The sequence below is a fragment of the Notothenia coriiceps genome, unplaced genomic scaffold, assembly GCF_000735185.1.
Source record: "Notothenia coriiceps isolate Sejong01 unplaced genomic scaffold, NC01 NC01_scaffold00000339, whole genome shotgun sequence".
NCBI classification, from domain to species: domain Eukaryota; kingdom Metazoa; phylum Chordata; class Actinopteri; order Perciformes; family Nototheniidae; genus Notothenia; species Notothenia coriiceps.
The window spans coordinates 3,813,916-3,830,857 of NW_011333040.1; the positions used below are offsets into that span (position 1 = coordinate 3,813,916).

At 44.5% G+C, this 16,942-nt stretch overlaps 2 protein-coding genes across 2 annotated transcripts in view; one reads left to right on the plus strand and one right to left on the minus strand.

Moving 5' to 3' along the window:
- Nucleotides 1-452: 452 nt before the first annotated feature.
- Nucleotides 453-2,602, minus strand: smim15 (small integral membrane protein 15). Its single transcript, XM_010768236.1, has 2 exons — nucleotides 2,508-2,602; nucleotides 453-1,228 (listed from the first exon to the last, which is right to left on the minus strand). The coding sequence occupies exon 2, from the start codon at nucleotides 1,195-1,197 to the stop codon at nucleotides 973-975; it is 225 nt and encodes a 74-aa protein (XP_010766538.1). The 5' UTR covers nucleotides 1,198-1,228; nucleotides 2,508-2,602; the 3' UTR covers nucleotides 453-972.
- A 1,798-nt stretch (nucleotides 2,603-4,400) lies between these two features.
- The window catches only part of LOC104950193 (zinc finger SWIM domain-containing protein 6-like), a 27,337-nt gene continuing 14,795 nt past the window's right edge, over nucleotides 4,401-16,942 (plus strand). Inside the window, exon 1 of the mRNA XM_010776678.1 lies at nucleotides 4,401-5,433. Within this exon, the coding sequence (XP_010774980.1) occupies nucleotides 5,001-5,433 (433 nt within the window). The 5' untranslated portion in view covers nucleotides 4,401-5,000. The remainder of the gene's footprint in view (nucleotides 5,434-16,942) is intronic.

Below are 16,942 nucleotides of genomic sequence, written 5' to 3' on the forward strand. Positions count from 1 at the left end.
GAATATAAATATTGTAAATTGAAGGTGATCAGAAGAGCAGATCTCAGCCATGACCAAATATACTGTACATCCTTTTTAAATGTTCTTCAAAGAGCAACATTTTACTTTGTCAAGATGAAAAGCATAATTTTTTTGATGAAGCCCAAGGAAAACAAATGTTTCATCGGGTTGGAATATGTATAAAACATAACTTTTAACTCTAAATTAAACCATGTAATCAGAAAAGACGAGAAGCTTAAACTAAGTTTGCATTAAATAATGTGTCGATTTCACCCAAATTACCTTCTCACATGCAGTTTTGCAACTGCTAAATATGACTGGCTGCTAAACATTTGTGATTGATTTGTATGGATTATGGATTTGTATGTCATTCTGTTTGACATGCCGAGGCTTTTCTGTCAATCTGAACATAATAATTGAATTATGCACTCTGGCTCAAAGTTACAATACAATTAAAGATGAGGGGATGAATACTTTATCTGCATTTAATTAGAATTACATCATTTTTCCATTTCAATATAAAATCCATAATGAGGAAATTAGATCATATTCGACATGAAAACTTTATTGATTAGAAAGTAGTATTTTGGATATTTTGGAAAAAGTTCCAGTAAGCTCATTATTACATCTTCAATTCTAAAGAACATGGGTGCTAACAATGGAATGCAAAGAGTTGCAACAGCTGCACATTATTATCAGCGGATTTCTGTAAAACTAAATGATACAGATGACCACTGTGCTCTTGCTGACCAGAGTCCCACTGGGACGAGCCTCCTTCGGGCAGTACTGTCCGTCTCAGCACTGTTAGCCTGTGGGGCCAGTCTCCCACCCCAGATTTGAGGCGTAGGGGCCCTGTGCTGACAGTAGGGCTGGGACACAAAGGGCTCCATGTTGTTAAGTTATTTGGAATAAGGAGGGCTGCATGTGTGGTGGATGCTCCTCCTTTTATATGCCCTCATCCTACCCACAGGCTCAATCTTTCTTGGTCCTCTTGGCCTTGGCTATGTTGTCCTGACGTTTCTGCTTTTTCTTCTGTTCCTTGTCACGTGCCTCGATCATCTTGGCCAGTTTCCAGGACAGCAGTGCACTGGCAATGAAGAGAGGTGTGAGAGCCAGGATGACAGTGGTGAGGAAACCGTAGGGGTCTTTGGCAGCCCACTCCACCACATACTCTGCCCATGCTCGAACGTCAATCATCCTGTTTAGCAACAGTGAGGCGCAATCAGACCTGAGAAAGGGTACCAAGAGAGAAAGCAATGAATATCCAGAGGAAAAGCAACTAATATGTACAAATTATAATAACAGGTTAATATGTTAGAAGGAGTTGTTATTATGCGTTCAATCTCACGAAACTGTTTACAGACACAACACCCCTATTAAGTAATGAAACAGACATTTGTACTTTCTGGTTAATCAGCTAAATGCAGTTTTGACGAGTTAAGGTACTTTATAAAACTGAGGAAAGAAAATGTGATTCGTTGTTTCCCTGTTGCTCCCTCTTAACTGTCTTATTGAAACAACAATTACGAATAATGAACATTAATAATAGCATTCATGGTAATTAAGTATTAGACACTTTCTGAAAGTAACAAATTGCTACATCCCATGGTACATATCGTCTAATCTACATTGATATTCATCAGAATTAATGTGTCGTACAATTGGTTTTAAGGAGGTATGTTTCACTGGGTAAATAATACTAGGGTTTTTTAATAATCCAGGTAAAACAATATTTTTACGTCAAAAGTCAACTTTATTGTAAATCTTCTGTATGTGAGATACAGACAGGGAGATTGAAATGCTGTTTCTCACAATCCCAAGGAATACAACATATATTAGAAAAATATGCATATATACACATTTATACACACCTGTACCATATACACACATTAAGAGGCATACATAAAAACGCACAACAGTCAATATATACAACATAACAGTCACTTATAAACGGTGCTACCACAGAAAGTGTAACGTTACATAGACATCGTTATCACAATGCTACCCACTGGCATCAGTGCAGTGAAAAATCCATCATTATCGTCATCAATATGGTTAAACCAATATATTTAACCTTGGTTATCGCTACTTGTTGAGCTCTTCAGCCAAACAGCCGCTTGATTAACCGCTAGTTAATCTCCAGCATCTAAGTAGCATCAAACTGAGCCAAAGCTAGCTCCGTTAGCTGCATTCCGAAAACCCTTACAAACTATCTACTCTAGATAAAACCTTATATACTCAAACTCATTTTACACATTTGCCCAGACTGCTAGTAGTATTTGATCTGAATATCTGAGATGCGGGTTTAGAAATGAACCTCTCTACTGCGATTAGCGACGCTTGCTAACCTGCCCATTCATAACGGCCTAACTTGAAGGAGCAGGATAGCTTCGACTCTCGGCTAAACTGCTCCACAACTATGCGTGTGAACGTGACAAAACAAATAATATATATTCTCATATTGGTTATTGGTGGTAAAAAACGATAAAGATATAAAATAAACTTACCAATTTGCTGAGATTGTGTTTATATCCGCGACAATTAGTACCACCTCCTCCCAGTTCCGGGTAGTGTAACGTGATGTGGTCCTATTCCTCGCCCTGATTGGATATGACGCGCCGCTTTAAAGATGGGAAATGTAGTCCTCAAGCCTAGGAAATTAGATGTAGCCTACAAATAATCAAAATACAGAGCAAAATGTAAACTGCATTTTATGCAGTGTTTGGTCATAATGTTGTATATTGTACCACATTGCCTGCAAAATGTATATTATACATTTTAAGAGCATAACAAAAGGAATAATTGCACTTGAAATAACTTTAAAAACAGGGAGCCATACTATACTACTCTGAATCATAGCATTTAAGATTTTTATTTAACCTATTCCTTAAGGTGCAGGATAAAAAAAAAACTATCTCAGTGGGAAAAAAATGGTTCAAGATACAAGAACTTTGTTGTCATTGTTAGGGCACAGAGACATTTCTTCTGAGCTGGTCCAGTATAGATGCAGCAGAATAAGATAGTAAATATGAATAAAATAAATGAAATGACTTTTAAAAGCTATAGATAAACATAACAGGATAATTATAAATAAATAAATAAAGCTAATATAAATAGACTAAACATCTAGCACCAATATGTATGGTTGGGTCTTTGTGAGTGAGTACATTTGATACATTATGATCAAGTTTGATAATATATAGAGCTTACCTGTGGGGTTGAAGCTACAATATTATCTGTTTGGATATAGCACACTCTTGTTGGTTATGGTTACTTAGAAATAATATGAGTTTGCTACGAATATGCTAACTTAAATTATTGGATACAGATTGACAAATATGGTCTACTCTGTTCAGATGACGTCTATTTCTTAAAACTGACCATGTGTGTATAACTATTCTGCTTGAAGAATAGAAAAAACTATAAGGAAATAGCTATTTTTAAAAAAAAGAAGCAAAAGGCTGCACTGGCCCTCTGGGAAAGATGACTAACATAACAAAGATGGACCTGCTGGCTTTGTGAACTTCCTGTGGGGAAGTATTGAAACCAAATCAGGTTAGGCCACATCTGCTCTGTCCATACGGCATGGATCACTTTCAGAGCAGTTCAAAGGCCAGCCTTTTAGCCCTGCTCACAGAGGAAAGAGAGGGGCAGCTGGGAACACATGCAGAGGATAAACACATTGCGAACACACTTTCTGGTTTGCCAGCATAGTTTTGGGCAAGTTTTATAGACAATTTAGCCCCCACCCCCATCTTATGGCTTTTGCTTATAATTATTAGCTTCTGTTACATGTCTCCCCAGGAAGGGAGAACCCAGGGGGTGGGCAATGCAGCCGCACCCTAAACCCCTGATGACTATTTGACTCCTACAGAAGTGGGCCCCCTTTTCATGACGAAGCTGTGGAACAAGCATTATCAACAGACAGGAAGGAGGACCATAAAACGACTACACCACATTTTATAGTTAACCAGCTCCACTGCTGTGTGTCATAATGATTACAAGAAAACCCAGTTGACTGGCCAGACCTTGAGTAATTTCCTCAATAGAGCATGACTTGACTGTTTAATATTTAAATGTAAAATGAATGAATATACCACCATCACCATCACCAGGGATCGTTTTTTTCTGACCTCAGAAGAGGCCTTTCTTCTCACAGGCTTCGTTTTAATGTCAGCAACTTTTCTTTAATTTAGTCTTAGGTTAGTGTCAAATATGTGCTTGTTAAGTCTTTAATCATATTAAGTCAAAGTCACCCTGTTTTTTAGTCAAGTTAAATTAGTGTCTGTGTGTGAGACTGAAAGAAAGAAAGAAAGAGAGAGAGAGAGATAGCAAGGAAGCTATTTTTCCTTTATTTTCGAGTACAATTAATTGTCCATAAGCTGCAGCAGCCACTAACCAACATGCCATGAGTAGTGAATACAGAGGACAAGCATGTCCAGCTCCATATCTTTATGTTCCTCCTCCCACGCCCTTTCTGTCTCTGACAGCTGAGAGTCCTTTGGACTTAAGCCTCGAAAACAACCATCACGTTGTTATTGAAGAAGCTAGAGCCCGGGGTGGTAGCACAGGCTCCAAAGGAAAAAAGTCAGTTTTCTTGCCCCCTTTTACCCCTGTGGGAAACTGCGAGACCGCCCCTGGATTAAGTCCCCGCCTTTAAACTCGAATAAGAAGGAAACTTCAAAGGCCGTCGGCCGCCGGGGCTCCGCCTTCGCGCTCCCAAACGGCTTCACAAAGGATTTGCCGACGTTCGGGAATTCCGCCTCCAGTTCCTTTTATAGCGCCACTCGTGCGCTGGCTGCGCTCCAGGACCCCGCCCCTCCCGGTTACTTTGACAACACAAAGGACTTCACGGAACTCGCAGGCGCCGCCTCCCTTTCCAAATAAGGGCAGTCTCTCCATGTACGGCAAACAATCGGTGCGAGATTGCCCTTTTCTCTTCCTTATCCCGTTTATATGATCGGAGAGGAACAGCGCTTCAGGTTGGAAGCGGTGCGATCATGGCCGAGCGAGTCCAGCAGCCCCCAGCCAAGCGGCTCTGCTGCAGGCCCGGCTACAACCCGGCATGCAGGCAGGGGCAGCGGGCTGGAGGAGTCCTGTGTGGCGGCGCAGGGTCCGCTCCGGGAGGGTCGGGGAACGGAAAAACACATAACCCCGAGTCGTTGCTCGACATCGCGGCACGCAGAGTCGCGGAGAAGTGGCCGTTTCAGAGGGTGGAGGAGCGGTTCGAGAGGATCCCGGAACCCGTCCAGCGAAGGATCGTATATTGGTCATTCCCGAGGAGCGAGAAGGAGATCTGTATGTATTCCTCTTTCAACGCCGGAGGAGAGGAAAGTGGAACTAGCGGGGACAATAACGACGAGACCCAGCTGCCTTTCCTACGGGGTGTCACTCTGCTAGAGGGTGGCTGGGTGGACAACGTATTGCAAGTCGGTGAGTGGACTATAACGTTACAGAAATGCAGCAAAACAGACTACAATGAACAACACGTCTAACTCGCACGGTTTGCCCTTTTCTATGGAGCCATGGCAGACTTTTAAAGGGCTTGTGTTTGCCTCCCATAGCCGTGTGTGTTATAAACAATGCAGGGTATTTCCACACCAGTCTATACTATAGCTGTGTGAGAATAGCCTATTTTCAGATAAGCCCGTAATAGTAGCCCACTTCTCCTTGTTTTTGCCCACTGAGCTGAGCGCATTGAATTGCCCAGAGCCATCCCAATTGGAAGCTTAGTACTTTGTTCCTATTTTTATGTCTTTCCAGCTCTCCATGCCCCCACCAATGGGTACGCGGACAAAAGCCCCCTATATCTTTTCACCGCTGGCTAAATAGAAGATATTTAGAAAGGGTGGGAGGGAGGGCGATTTAAAGCCACAGTGCTTCTGTTTTGTTTGCCAAACACCTTTGTGAGACAGACTGAAGCTTTTCTGCTGTTTTCCCAATATTCAGTTAAAGCCCAGGCTATGTGCAGCTGATAGAGGCAGAGATGCTTTCCCCCCTGTCTTCTGTATTATGTGTGGTAAAGCTTGGAGTAAACAGAGGTACTGTAGGCTAAGCAATCCCCTGCTTCCCTGCCTGCCTCCATGCCTGGCTAGCTGCCTTTGCCAGAGCCACAATATTTCACTGCAATCGTCAGTGCAATAGACTCAGCTGTCAATCCGACTCCCCACCCTTGGAAACGGTTCAGGATTCTAATCCCATTACCCTCCCCAGTTCATCTGAATCTTAATGCCTTCTCCAAACAAGATTTTATGCATGATCTTCTTCCTCCTCCCTACTTCACCCTCTCCTTTTCTCTCCCCTGCTCCCTCTCTCACTTCTTGGCTTACTATCCCTCCAAAGAATCTGTGTGGAGATGGCTTCAGCTCTTGTGGGCTCAGAGAATGTGCAGTGCACAATAGTAGCCATGGAGCAGGCAGACAGGCAGGCAGCTCTCCCTCCCTCTCTGGCCTGTTTACCAGATTCCCCAGCATTAGACTCATGTATGTGCTCACTCTTTTGGGGCTTCGGGAAGCTAAACACCCAGCACGGAGTAAAACAGTGTAAGGGCGTCAGTGAGGAAATTCATGTGTGTTTGTGTGCTTTGCAATAGTTAGAAATAGAGACAAAGACGGGAACGGGGTCATTTTCTTTGGCCATGCATGTGTTTTTGTTGTGTGCGAGAGAGAAAGAGAAAGACAAGATTATGTGTGGGGGTTTGATAAACACTGAGGGGGATTGTGCATGCATCTGTGTGTGCATGTGTGTGTGCATGTGTGTGTGTGTCTTCGTCTGCACGGGCTGTCAGTCTCATCCTGCATGCTCACAGAGAGTGGAGGATGACAGGCGAGTACACAGCAGGAGGAGGGCATGTTATGCTGATTGCAATTTTCGCCACAGCATTTGTTTGGGGGGGCTAGGGGGAAATAAAGCTAAAGAAGAGAAAATGATAAATAAAAGATGCAATCTACTCCAGGGGACAGGCAGCCACTGGAGGATGAGAGCTTAAAAGCAGGGACGCATGGGAGGGGGCTGTCAGCCACATCACACACCACATGTATTGGCCCATCAAATACATACAGTGGGTCTGGCCCTGGAAAAAAGTGCAGGGTGCCTGTGAGGGTGTGTGTGTCTGCATACAGGCGGGCATGGCTTTTGTGTGGCTTCCTGTGTGTGTGTGCTGTCAGTAGGATGGTATTCAGTGTTGATGATGAAAGACAGTAGAGGAATAGAATAGATGTGGAGGTTATTGTGTATGGGGGGAAAGCTAATATACTTGAATGGATCTGCTGTCGCTGTATTCCTTTCCTCCCCCTCTCATCTCCTCCACCTCCCTCTCTCCCAAGTGAGCAGCTATAAAACTCTCCATATTTACTCCCCTAAGGCCAACTACCAGCCCCCAGTCTCCTGTGATTATTTATCTTTTTCTCAAAGACATTAATCACACGCTTTTTTCCTTTTTTGTCTACATCTCTTTCGATACATCAGTGCTGCAGAGAGCCAATGGATAGGGGATGGCGTTTAGGGGGAAGAGCAATAGATTGGGTGATATCAAGAAAAAGAGGGGAAGCCTAGAGGGAAAAAGTGGGTGGAAAATGCAAAAGAGGAAAGAGGCATTGAAATGGTGATTGGAAGAGAAAGGGATGTCTGGAAGTAAAGAATGAAGCACCGAGAATGGTCGAGAGTGAGATGGATTGGTTGTTCTCTCTCCCATGCGAGCTCATCTGTTCCAATGCCAGCCTTCAAGATAAATATTCATATGTGAAAGCAAGTGTCATCTAGCAGTCCACTGCTCCTCCTGTTATAGCAGTGTTATAACCACCCAGCTCCAGCTCTCTTGCACTCTTTCTACCGTCGAATCAGTGATGAATTTGTCAGTCGCTGACCAGGTATTGAAACTTATGTAACCTCAACCTGCATGAGACCCTGTGTGTAATTATACATCAACAACTGCAGATGAATACAATGACTATGCATGTCGCTTTTGGACCTGGAAGACTGTCTGTCATAAACATTACATTGTCATGAGCTGATCATAGAAACATTAGTACAAATCTCACCTTTGTGCCAAGTTCCATCTCTGGTTTTCAATCAGACCAGGCCGTAACTGAGCATCGTTTTACCGGTATAGAAAACTTCCCGAGATGCCTGTTCTGATCACAGCAGCTGTTCTCCGGCCCTCTTGTGTAATTTAGACTCGGCAGCTCATCATGCTGAAAGGAAGGCTAGTATTATGGTGCCCCGTCCTCTAATTATAGAATTCTAATCCTATGGCTCTAACATGGCATGACAAAGCATGTTTGCACTTCATTATCTCCTTCCTGTTTTAGTCCTCCAGTCTGGGTCAAGTTCATCCCCTCTTCTCTCATTCATATATGACATGTGCTGTCCTGCTCCTCCCCCCTTTGACCCCTCATCCATGTATTTCTAACTCCCACCCCCTCTGTCTGCCTTCAGGGCTTTGTGCCAAGAGGTAAATAAACCATAACCACACACACACACACATGCACACACACACACACACACACACACACACACACACACACACACACACAGCACCACTTCTCTCTTACTATCCTCTTACCGTAAGCCCCATGTCCCCATGGAGTGACATACTGATGCCTGGCATATGTCGCTCTCTGCAATGTCATTAGCGTACGGTACATGCTACAGCCTATTTATCCAGCTCTCCTTGTTAGGCTAATTTTTCACATGAAGCTACATGTCATTTTATCATGCTGCTGCCCCAAATCTGAGTGATGAGGCTGTTGAGGCTGTTTTAAATTCAACAAGAATGAAAACCGATATGCATATCCTGTAGCCTATTTTGGTGTACTTTCCATGGTAGTGGTTTTGGACTAGATGGCCTATAATATTTCTCTTTACCCTGCTTAAAATATCACTGAACGTCCATGGCAGTCATGCCTGTTTGAGTGTGAATGTCATTCTCATCTGCTCCACGTATTTCAAAAACGAAAGTTGTGTGTGAATGTGTGTGTCAGTCTTGTGCTTCTGCAAGCTCATAACTCAGGTTAATTTGCTCACGCTCGGGAGAATCTTAATTAGGTTTCTGCGTCATCTACTCTCTCTCCCCCTCTTTTCATCATGATGTCAATGAAAGAGTGAAATAACAACCAGGCCGGTGGTTCCCTGTATTTTAACCTGTTCCTTTTTTTGTAACACAGATGGTAAAAATCATAACATAAACTCTCCTAACCCTTATGATTGGCTCGTAAAAGGCATGTGTTAGGTGTGAGAATAGAGAAGCCGTAGCACCATATGTCATTTCCTATTGAATTTAAATCACATGTTTGCTTAGCATTCAGGCAGAACCATCGAAATATCAGACATCATTTACTACAATAAAACACACCCACAAAACAAAGGGGCTGATAAAACAACAAAGAATATTCACATTCACTTGGAGGTTATTGTTTGTGTTACAAAGCGTTAAGCCAAATACCAAGGAGAGATCTGAACCACTTACAAAGTAACACTGAGGATGTTTGTGCAAGAACACACTCTTCTTCACACAAACTCAAACACATTTTTGTACTCTCAACTATTTTCACAAGGCTTTTCAAAGAGCTTCTTGAGGACCTACATCGACATTTCAAGCATTTTGTCCACAACGGTGCAGAATTTAAGATGCCAAACGTAAATCTTGCATGAGCATGTTGTATGCAAGACGCTATCAGGCTGAATTTTTGGTGGGTGAGGGCTTATTCTTTCTGTTTGTGTGTGGGCTGTTTCTTTTCATGTGGGTGGATCTGGTTTTATTTTCCTGTTAGGTTAGAGAGTTCCTTTTATCTTTTTACAATGCCATCGAGAATGAGCCCACATGCCTACCATCAGAGAAGGAGAAAGACAGAACACTTCCGAAAATGCTGTTTAATGCTGTTGTGAAAAACCAAGATGTTACTAGGCTCAACATGTGACTTAGAGAGAAACTGACAAAATATGACTCGTGGATTTAGAAAATCATTCCCCAAAGTAAAACTGGAAAAGTAAACCTTAAGGTCAGTTTGTCAGATATCTTTTATGGACCGAGCTCGAAGGTTGGAGTCTTGAAGGAGCAGTGATCCTGGAGCCGGCGCCTCAGGTCTACCCCCAGCCATGTGACTATCCTTGGGATTGTATCGTCATGGAAACATGGCTGAGCCTAGGACTAGTGTAAACAAATGGCTGTCCAAGAGGGAGAGAGAAAGAGGCAGCAACCACATCCATGTGAAGACACACTGATTATTTAGGGAAAGTGCTCTCTTTGGCTAACTGAGTGTATCTGAGAGACTGAGAGAAGCAGATTCCAGGCCTTTGTCCCATTATGTTGGCTGAATGGAAAAAGATAGTATACATTTCAGCCGTCGCTTAATGAAAACGTGTAAGCTAAGACTTTCTTTGTGCAAATGTGTCTATTAGTGCACATGTTTTTTTATCAACAAAATATTATGCATTGTATTATATTAGCTGTCAATGTTTTCCATGTTACATCGTGGTGACATTGAACTGAGGTAATCCAGGTAATTACTTTTTTGTTCACATTTAGTAATATAAACTGAAGTTAGAGTAAGCAAGGCTGTAAATCTGAAACGTGTTCACGTGATAATTACTTTCATTCTTCTTATAATGAGTTTCAGCACAAGCTCAGTTTCCGCCTTCGATTACTCACAGACAGTCAGCCCCGGGGAGCTTTCAGTCTGGGTGGCCCCCTCAACGATTGAACCCAAAGAAAAAGACGTTATCATTGCTGTGCTCATCAAGTGATAGATGACCACTGGCTCTTATGCCTGCTCTGTCATGTTCCCATCGTGTCAGAAGTTTCCAGAAGGTCCCAAAGCTCGCCACAGTCCCAACTACACAATCTAACCATTCCTTTTCCCAGACCAAGATGTGCTTTCGGATAGATTATTCCCACCACAGACCATAACTTCTGCTATGTTCCATCTTCTACACCCAGTCATAATGGTCTCCTGCTATTCACATTTACTAGACTGTCCCCAAGATGTACCATTACGGCCCGTCCACACAGCGGCGTGCGTTGAAGCTTGCCGGCGGGCGTGTCTGAAACTCGACCAACAACCACCAATCACATGAATCTCCCGCCCCTGACACACAAGCAGCGTTTTGATTGGCTAGAGCTTGTACTGGCATATGATTCGATTGGCTGTTGCTTCTGCCGAGGCTTCAAAAGTTAAATATTGCTCAACTTTTGCAGCGAGCTACGCCAGCAAAGCTCCGTTTCGCTTCCCACAATGCAGTTCGGCGAAAAGTGACGTCACCCCATTCAAAGTGAATGGCGAAGCTTTCAACGCACGCCGCTGTGTGGACGGGCCACTAGGCAGTCTTTCTGCCATCCCAAGCTAGCTGTCTGCCTTATTTCCAGTCTTTCCACCTGACTGGAGCCAGCCTCCACCCCATTCCTGGTCCCACATATCCTAGCTGTTTCCTCCCCCCCCCTCTTAAATAACCATTCCTAGTTCCAGCTCTGGCCTCCTTATTTCTGCCACACCCTCAGGTCTATTACCAGGTTGCCCCAAGACCACACTTCAAAAATGAGTCTGCGTGGTAATACTGGCTTATTTTCAGAGTATCTCAATGTACAAAATCAGCGTTCATCGAGCCTGTTAAAATAAACCAGCTAAAGTGATAAAGTTCCAGCATGACTCCTCTAATGCCTGCTCCAGTCCCTGTTCCAGCTTGACTTGTCTCATGTCCCAGACTGTGGCTGCTGGGTGTGCGTCAGCACAGCTCCTCGGCTGGCTGACTCTGTCTAGGAATCCAGTGCTTCCACACAGCTTCTGCCCCTCTCTTCACTGTGAGCACAGGGAACATAGCAGAGGGAGCAGGCGATAGAAAGGCTACTAAATCCACAATGACAAGGCCCTATTAAAAGCTGTTTTTTCTATTTCATTTAATGACTTTTATTACCAGCCGCCCTTCTCTCTTCGATTTGGCAATAATAACAACAGGGGAATGCAGCACTCAGCGTTCTCCTATCTCATGCTCCCTTTCACTTTTTTTCTTTTTAATGAATTCCTCTTTGCACCAATGGGCTGCTGAAAGAAGCACTAAGCAGGCCAAGACTCTGCGTACTGCAGTGGCAGGTTTCAAGCGTAATCTTTGTGTGTGTGTAGTTAATACATGACTATGAGAATACATGTTAGAGACAACATATGCTTTCACTGTTGCCCCAGATCAGAGCCTCTCTGTGCAGTTTGGTCAACACCTGTTTCTCGCCAGAAGCCAAACAGCTCTGGATCAGCAATGATATTTTGTTGTGTATTTGTGTGTGTAGATCAGAATCACCTTATACTTTACTGAGACAGTAGAAAGTGACCACTTTGTCCCAGATTAAGGCCAATCTTTTTGATCTATCAAAGACAAATAAGAGAATAGCAGGACTTTGGCTTGTAGTGGTTTGTCTACATTAAACTAACTTTAACCAAGGTAACAAGGACCTTTCCTTGTTGTGACCAACTGACCTCTTGGTGTTATTGCAAATGAGTGTTAGCTGAGAATGGAGTGTGCATTTACCTGTTCAGGCTGCTTCCTGGACAAACATATTCTTTAGCACATATTTACACAGGACTTTGAGCACATGAAGATTCCTTAGCCTTTTTTTATCTTTGTGTGAATGTGAGCATGTGTGTGTATGACTCGTGTTAATGGCACAGTGACTGTGTTGATAGCGGTGTGTGTCAGGCTCAATAAAGGCATTTTAATGATAAGAGGGTGGACGACATTCCCGTCTTTCATCATTCTCACCCTATCCCCTTTACACTTTCATGCATGCACACACACACACACACACACACACACACACACACACACACACACACACACACACACACACACACACACACACACACACACACACACACACACATCGACTGGTCCCTCCCCAGCATTGAGCTGGCCCAATGCTGACCTCTTAACTTGACCCCCAGGGATTTACAAAAGCCAAAGGTCAATCTGGTCAGACTGTCCCTCCAGTGGCCGATTCCTCTGCTTGAAAGACGAAACCCTTCTCACATTATTGTTTTCCAATAAACATCACCTGACCAAAGGAAAAGCTTGCTTGCCTGATTGAATGGGTGGATGCGTGCTTCTCGTGTCCCAATAAGCCATTTCTCACCTGAGAGATCATCAGAGAGGGGACAGAACACATGCCCGGCCTGTCTGTTAATTTGTGGAACAACTGGGAACCAGAGCCAGATTGAGAGGGGGAGTTTACCTTCTCTTCTTGCCCGGCAGGCTCAAGTGCCGTGTGAGCTATGCAGAGGAGTAGGTCCTGAGAGTGTGAGGTGCCTCTGGCTGTGCCTGGTCCAACGATGTCGTGGCTGTGTGGCATGTGAGACATGCATTCACTGCTCTGTAGAATAGCAGGGCTGAATAGAGCTAGAAAAGCTCCCCAGGCACGAGAGACAGAGAAGCAGACAAAGAAAGAGAATGAGAGAAATTCAAAGGGAAGGAGATGGCGGCTTTGAACTGACTATGGAATCTAGCTTGCCCTTCTTAAGAGTTTTGTGTTGAAGGAGTTCTTTCTTTTCTTTTTGCTCATTTGCTGGCTTTCTTTTTTTGTTCTTTTTCTTTCCTCATTCCTGCCCTTCATCTTCTTGTAGTCTTATTTGCTTGCCCTTGTACTCCTAATCACTCCATACCTGTGCCTATCCTCCTTCTCTTTTATGCATTCCTTCCTTGTGTTTATAAGCTCTCATGATCTCTTTTTCTTCCCGTCTCAATTTTCCAGTTTCATTTCCCAAGCCAGGCAATAGAAACTCATATCTTATTTACATTGCCCCTATCTAGATACAACATGTTTCCACAGTGTTTCCTGTGTCTAAAGTCCCAAAGGGAAGCTAGCCCGCTCGCTAGCTGCTGCTCTGTGCTGTGCTCAGTGCTAGTCTGCATCCAGACCTCAGGGGCTATCACTGTTTCTACATTTAGCAGCTCTGTGTGCCACTCGGTGGAATGAGGAGAGTAGCAGGACTTGGCCTATTTGCTGTTGTGTCTTTCTCAGACGTTTTTTAATGATCCTTGAATTGTGATCTTCCTGGAACCTTTTCAGATGTAAGGATAGCCTACCCTTCGGAAATCTTTTATGCTAGCCATTTAGCTGATGCACTGAATAAGAAGTTCACTGTTTTGCTCAATATCTATATACCTTAATATTTATGTTGGTCCCAGAGTATTGCATTTGGAAATTCTGGTCCAGTTTATAAACCCATTTACTTGGTCTTTCAGATAAATCCTGACTTTTGTTTTCAATGAACAAGTCCTTGTACTGCTTGTGTTGTACAATATTTAACATGCACAATGTTAATGTGTTAATGTTTTTTTTTCTTCATATAAATGAAAATGTAAAAAGTAACACTTTTGTATCCAAAATAAAACCAGTTTAAATCATTTAGGGTACATCCTTTGCAGTAAGTGGGGAAAAAGTTGTGACTCTTTGTTATCATTGTGGCTGGGAAATTAGCACCATAAATCACGGAGTGTCTGCGCAATACTATGCTTGTTCTCACTTCCTATTGTTGAGGATGTCCCTCTCTGTTGTTGACACCCTTTCAGTCTCCCTAATTTTTCCAAACCTCGTATCTGTCTGTCTGCCTGGCTGTCTGTCTGGCTAGCAGTTATCCAGCTAGCTGTCCCTCCTGGGTGGCTACATCACCTCACCTCCCACCCCCTTACATCCAGTGACAGCCCAGCCCATGGAGACATGGGTAATGTTCCTTTCTGATGTACAGCCTGACTCAATTGGACTGGATGGCAGACACATGCCTAAAATAACAAAAGGAGGGTGGAGAAAGAGGGGCGGGGGGGTTGGAGAGGGAGGAGGGGAGGGAAGGAGCGAAGCGATCGATAAAGCAGGGACACATCGCCTAATAAAGATTTATTCCTTTTTTTTTCCACCTCGCCATCAGCCTTGGCAGGGCAGAGAGGGGAAGGAGAGAATGTGATTAGTGGACTTCTTCCCCCAGGGTGCCTCTGATAGCATGTGTGTACACGTGCACAGCAGTATGTATGCTCAATGCGTTGTGTGTATTTTTGCATCGTGTGTGTTTATCGCACGCGTCTCTCCCTCTCCCGAGAGCAAATGGGGTTAAAAACAGTCTCTGTCGTTTGTTCTGCGGGCAGTGGCACTAGCAGCTGCAGCTGTGTCCCTGCCTCTCTCTCTTCCTGTCAGCTAATATTTAGTTAATCTTTGGTCTGGGACCTACGGGACTGGCCTGAGCTCCTGGTGCCCCATCCATCTCGCACTGATCTATATTCCACGCTGGATCCCTCTGCCATTAACCACCACCAAGGGGAGGAGAGAAGGGGATAGGGAGCCGCAGCGGTAGAACGAAGAGGAAAGGGCAGATGGGTGGAGGGAGAGCTGCAGAGAGACAAGAGAGTGATGGAGAGGAAGCAATTGGGGGGAGGGAAATGGAGGAGTAGGGGAGGGCCTTGCACACAAATCACTTCTCCTAATTGTAATGAAAGTTAAAAAGAAAAAGTACATTGCAAGAAATCTGCTAAGGGATGCATGTGTCAGGCTTTTTGCTTTCCTTTTGGAACACACCCCTCCCATTGATTCTCTTCCACTTCCGCTTATTCTCTTTCTTCTACATATGAACAGGTGGAATTAGTTGAATCCAGCTGAAAACAGTCTACAACAGATAAGTGGAGTGTTTCTTCAAGGATGTGTAAAAGGTGGAGGAGGAGAAGAAAAAATGCCATAGGTGTGGGAGTGAGTGACCATATGCATAAAGCAGGGCACTTCACTCATATGCATTGTGTAGTTATGAAGGGGTCCACCTGGAAAGGCTCTAAGTGCTGAGTCACCCTCAAACACACAGACTTAACGCTTTTATCCCAGACTGCCAGGTCCATCTGAATAGAATATAATAGGCCATAAAGTGCTCTGCTAGCAGTGGCTGCCTGCCCCACGGCAAACCCTTGCCCCTTTGCTCTTCTACTCCAAATCTCATTTCACCACTTTTCTAGAAACAAGGCATGTATGCGCTGTTTTTTCCCTCCTCCTTTCCATTTGTCTCTTCTTTCAACCCCTCTTCCCTTGTTGTTTCTCCTGCTTCTCAGGCAGCCACAGAGAGCTCCCTCTTCTCACTTCAGCCTTTCTGTCTACTCTCCCTGTGAACCTCCCCCCTTCAGTCACATTTCCCGTTGCTGCTGCTCCTGCTGTGTGTGTGTATGTATGTGTGTGTGTGGGGGGCACCTGTTTGGGATCTCAGTGTGTGTTTAGGGTCATGCCTGCAGGTCGTATGCAATGAATAGCAGGGTTGTTACCGAAGCACAACCGGTTGAGAAAAGTAGAGCCAGTAAATAGTGCACCAGTGACGGAAGGAGAGGAGGACGATGGAGAGATGGATGGAGGGAGGGGAGAGAGGAATGAGGGAACAGGAGGACCAGAGAGGGAGGAAGGGAAGAGTGGTTGCAAAGCCAGTGAGCCTTAACCACCTTCTGTTAGTCGCTCTGCTCTCAGCGCTGTTTTCTCTCTCATAGGAATCTAATGGCTTTTCCACTGTCCTCTTTCCAAACCTCCACCACCACCAACATCTCCCCCTTTCTCTCTTCTTTCTCTCCCTCTCTATTGATGGGCTATTTTTTTCCTTTCTTACGCCTCTCCATCTCTTCTCACTTTCCCGTTTCTCCGTTGCGATTCCCTCTCTGAGTCTTTGCCCTTTCCTCCCCTGCTACCTCCCCTCCCTTTCTCTCCTTACGTCCTTCCAGCTGCTGGCCAGGGGAACAGCTGACTAAATCTAAAGCTCGGGCCCCTGGCTCTGGCCCCGGCCTCAGCCTCGGCTCTGCCACAGCCTCCTCCTATTCTCAGCCCTCCTTTTTCTCTCTCTCTCTCACTCCCTCCCTCCTCTGGCCTCCAGCCCTGGCCCTTCCTCTGAGCCTGGGCTCCAGCACTGCCTGACTCTCAGCAGTCCCCCGTCCCCCCCGTCCCCCCTCCAAC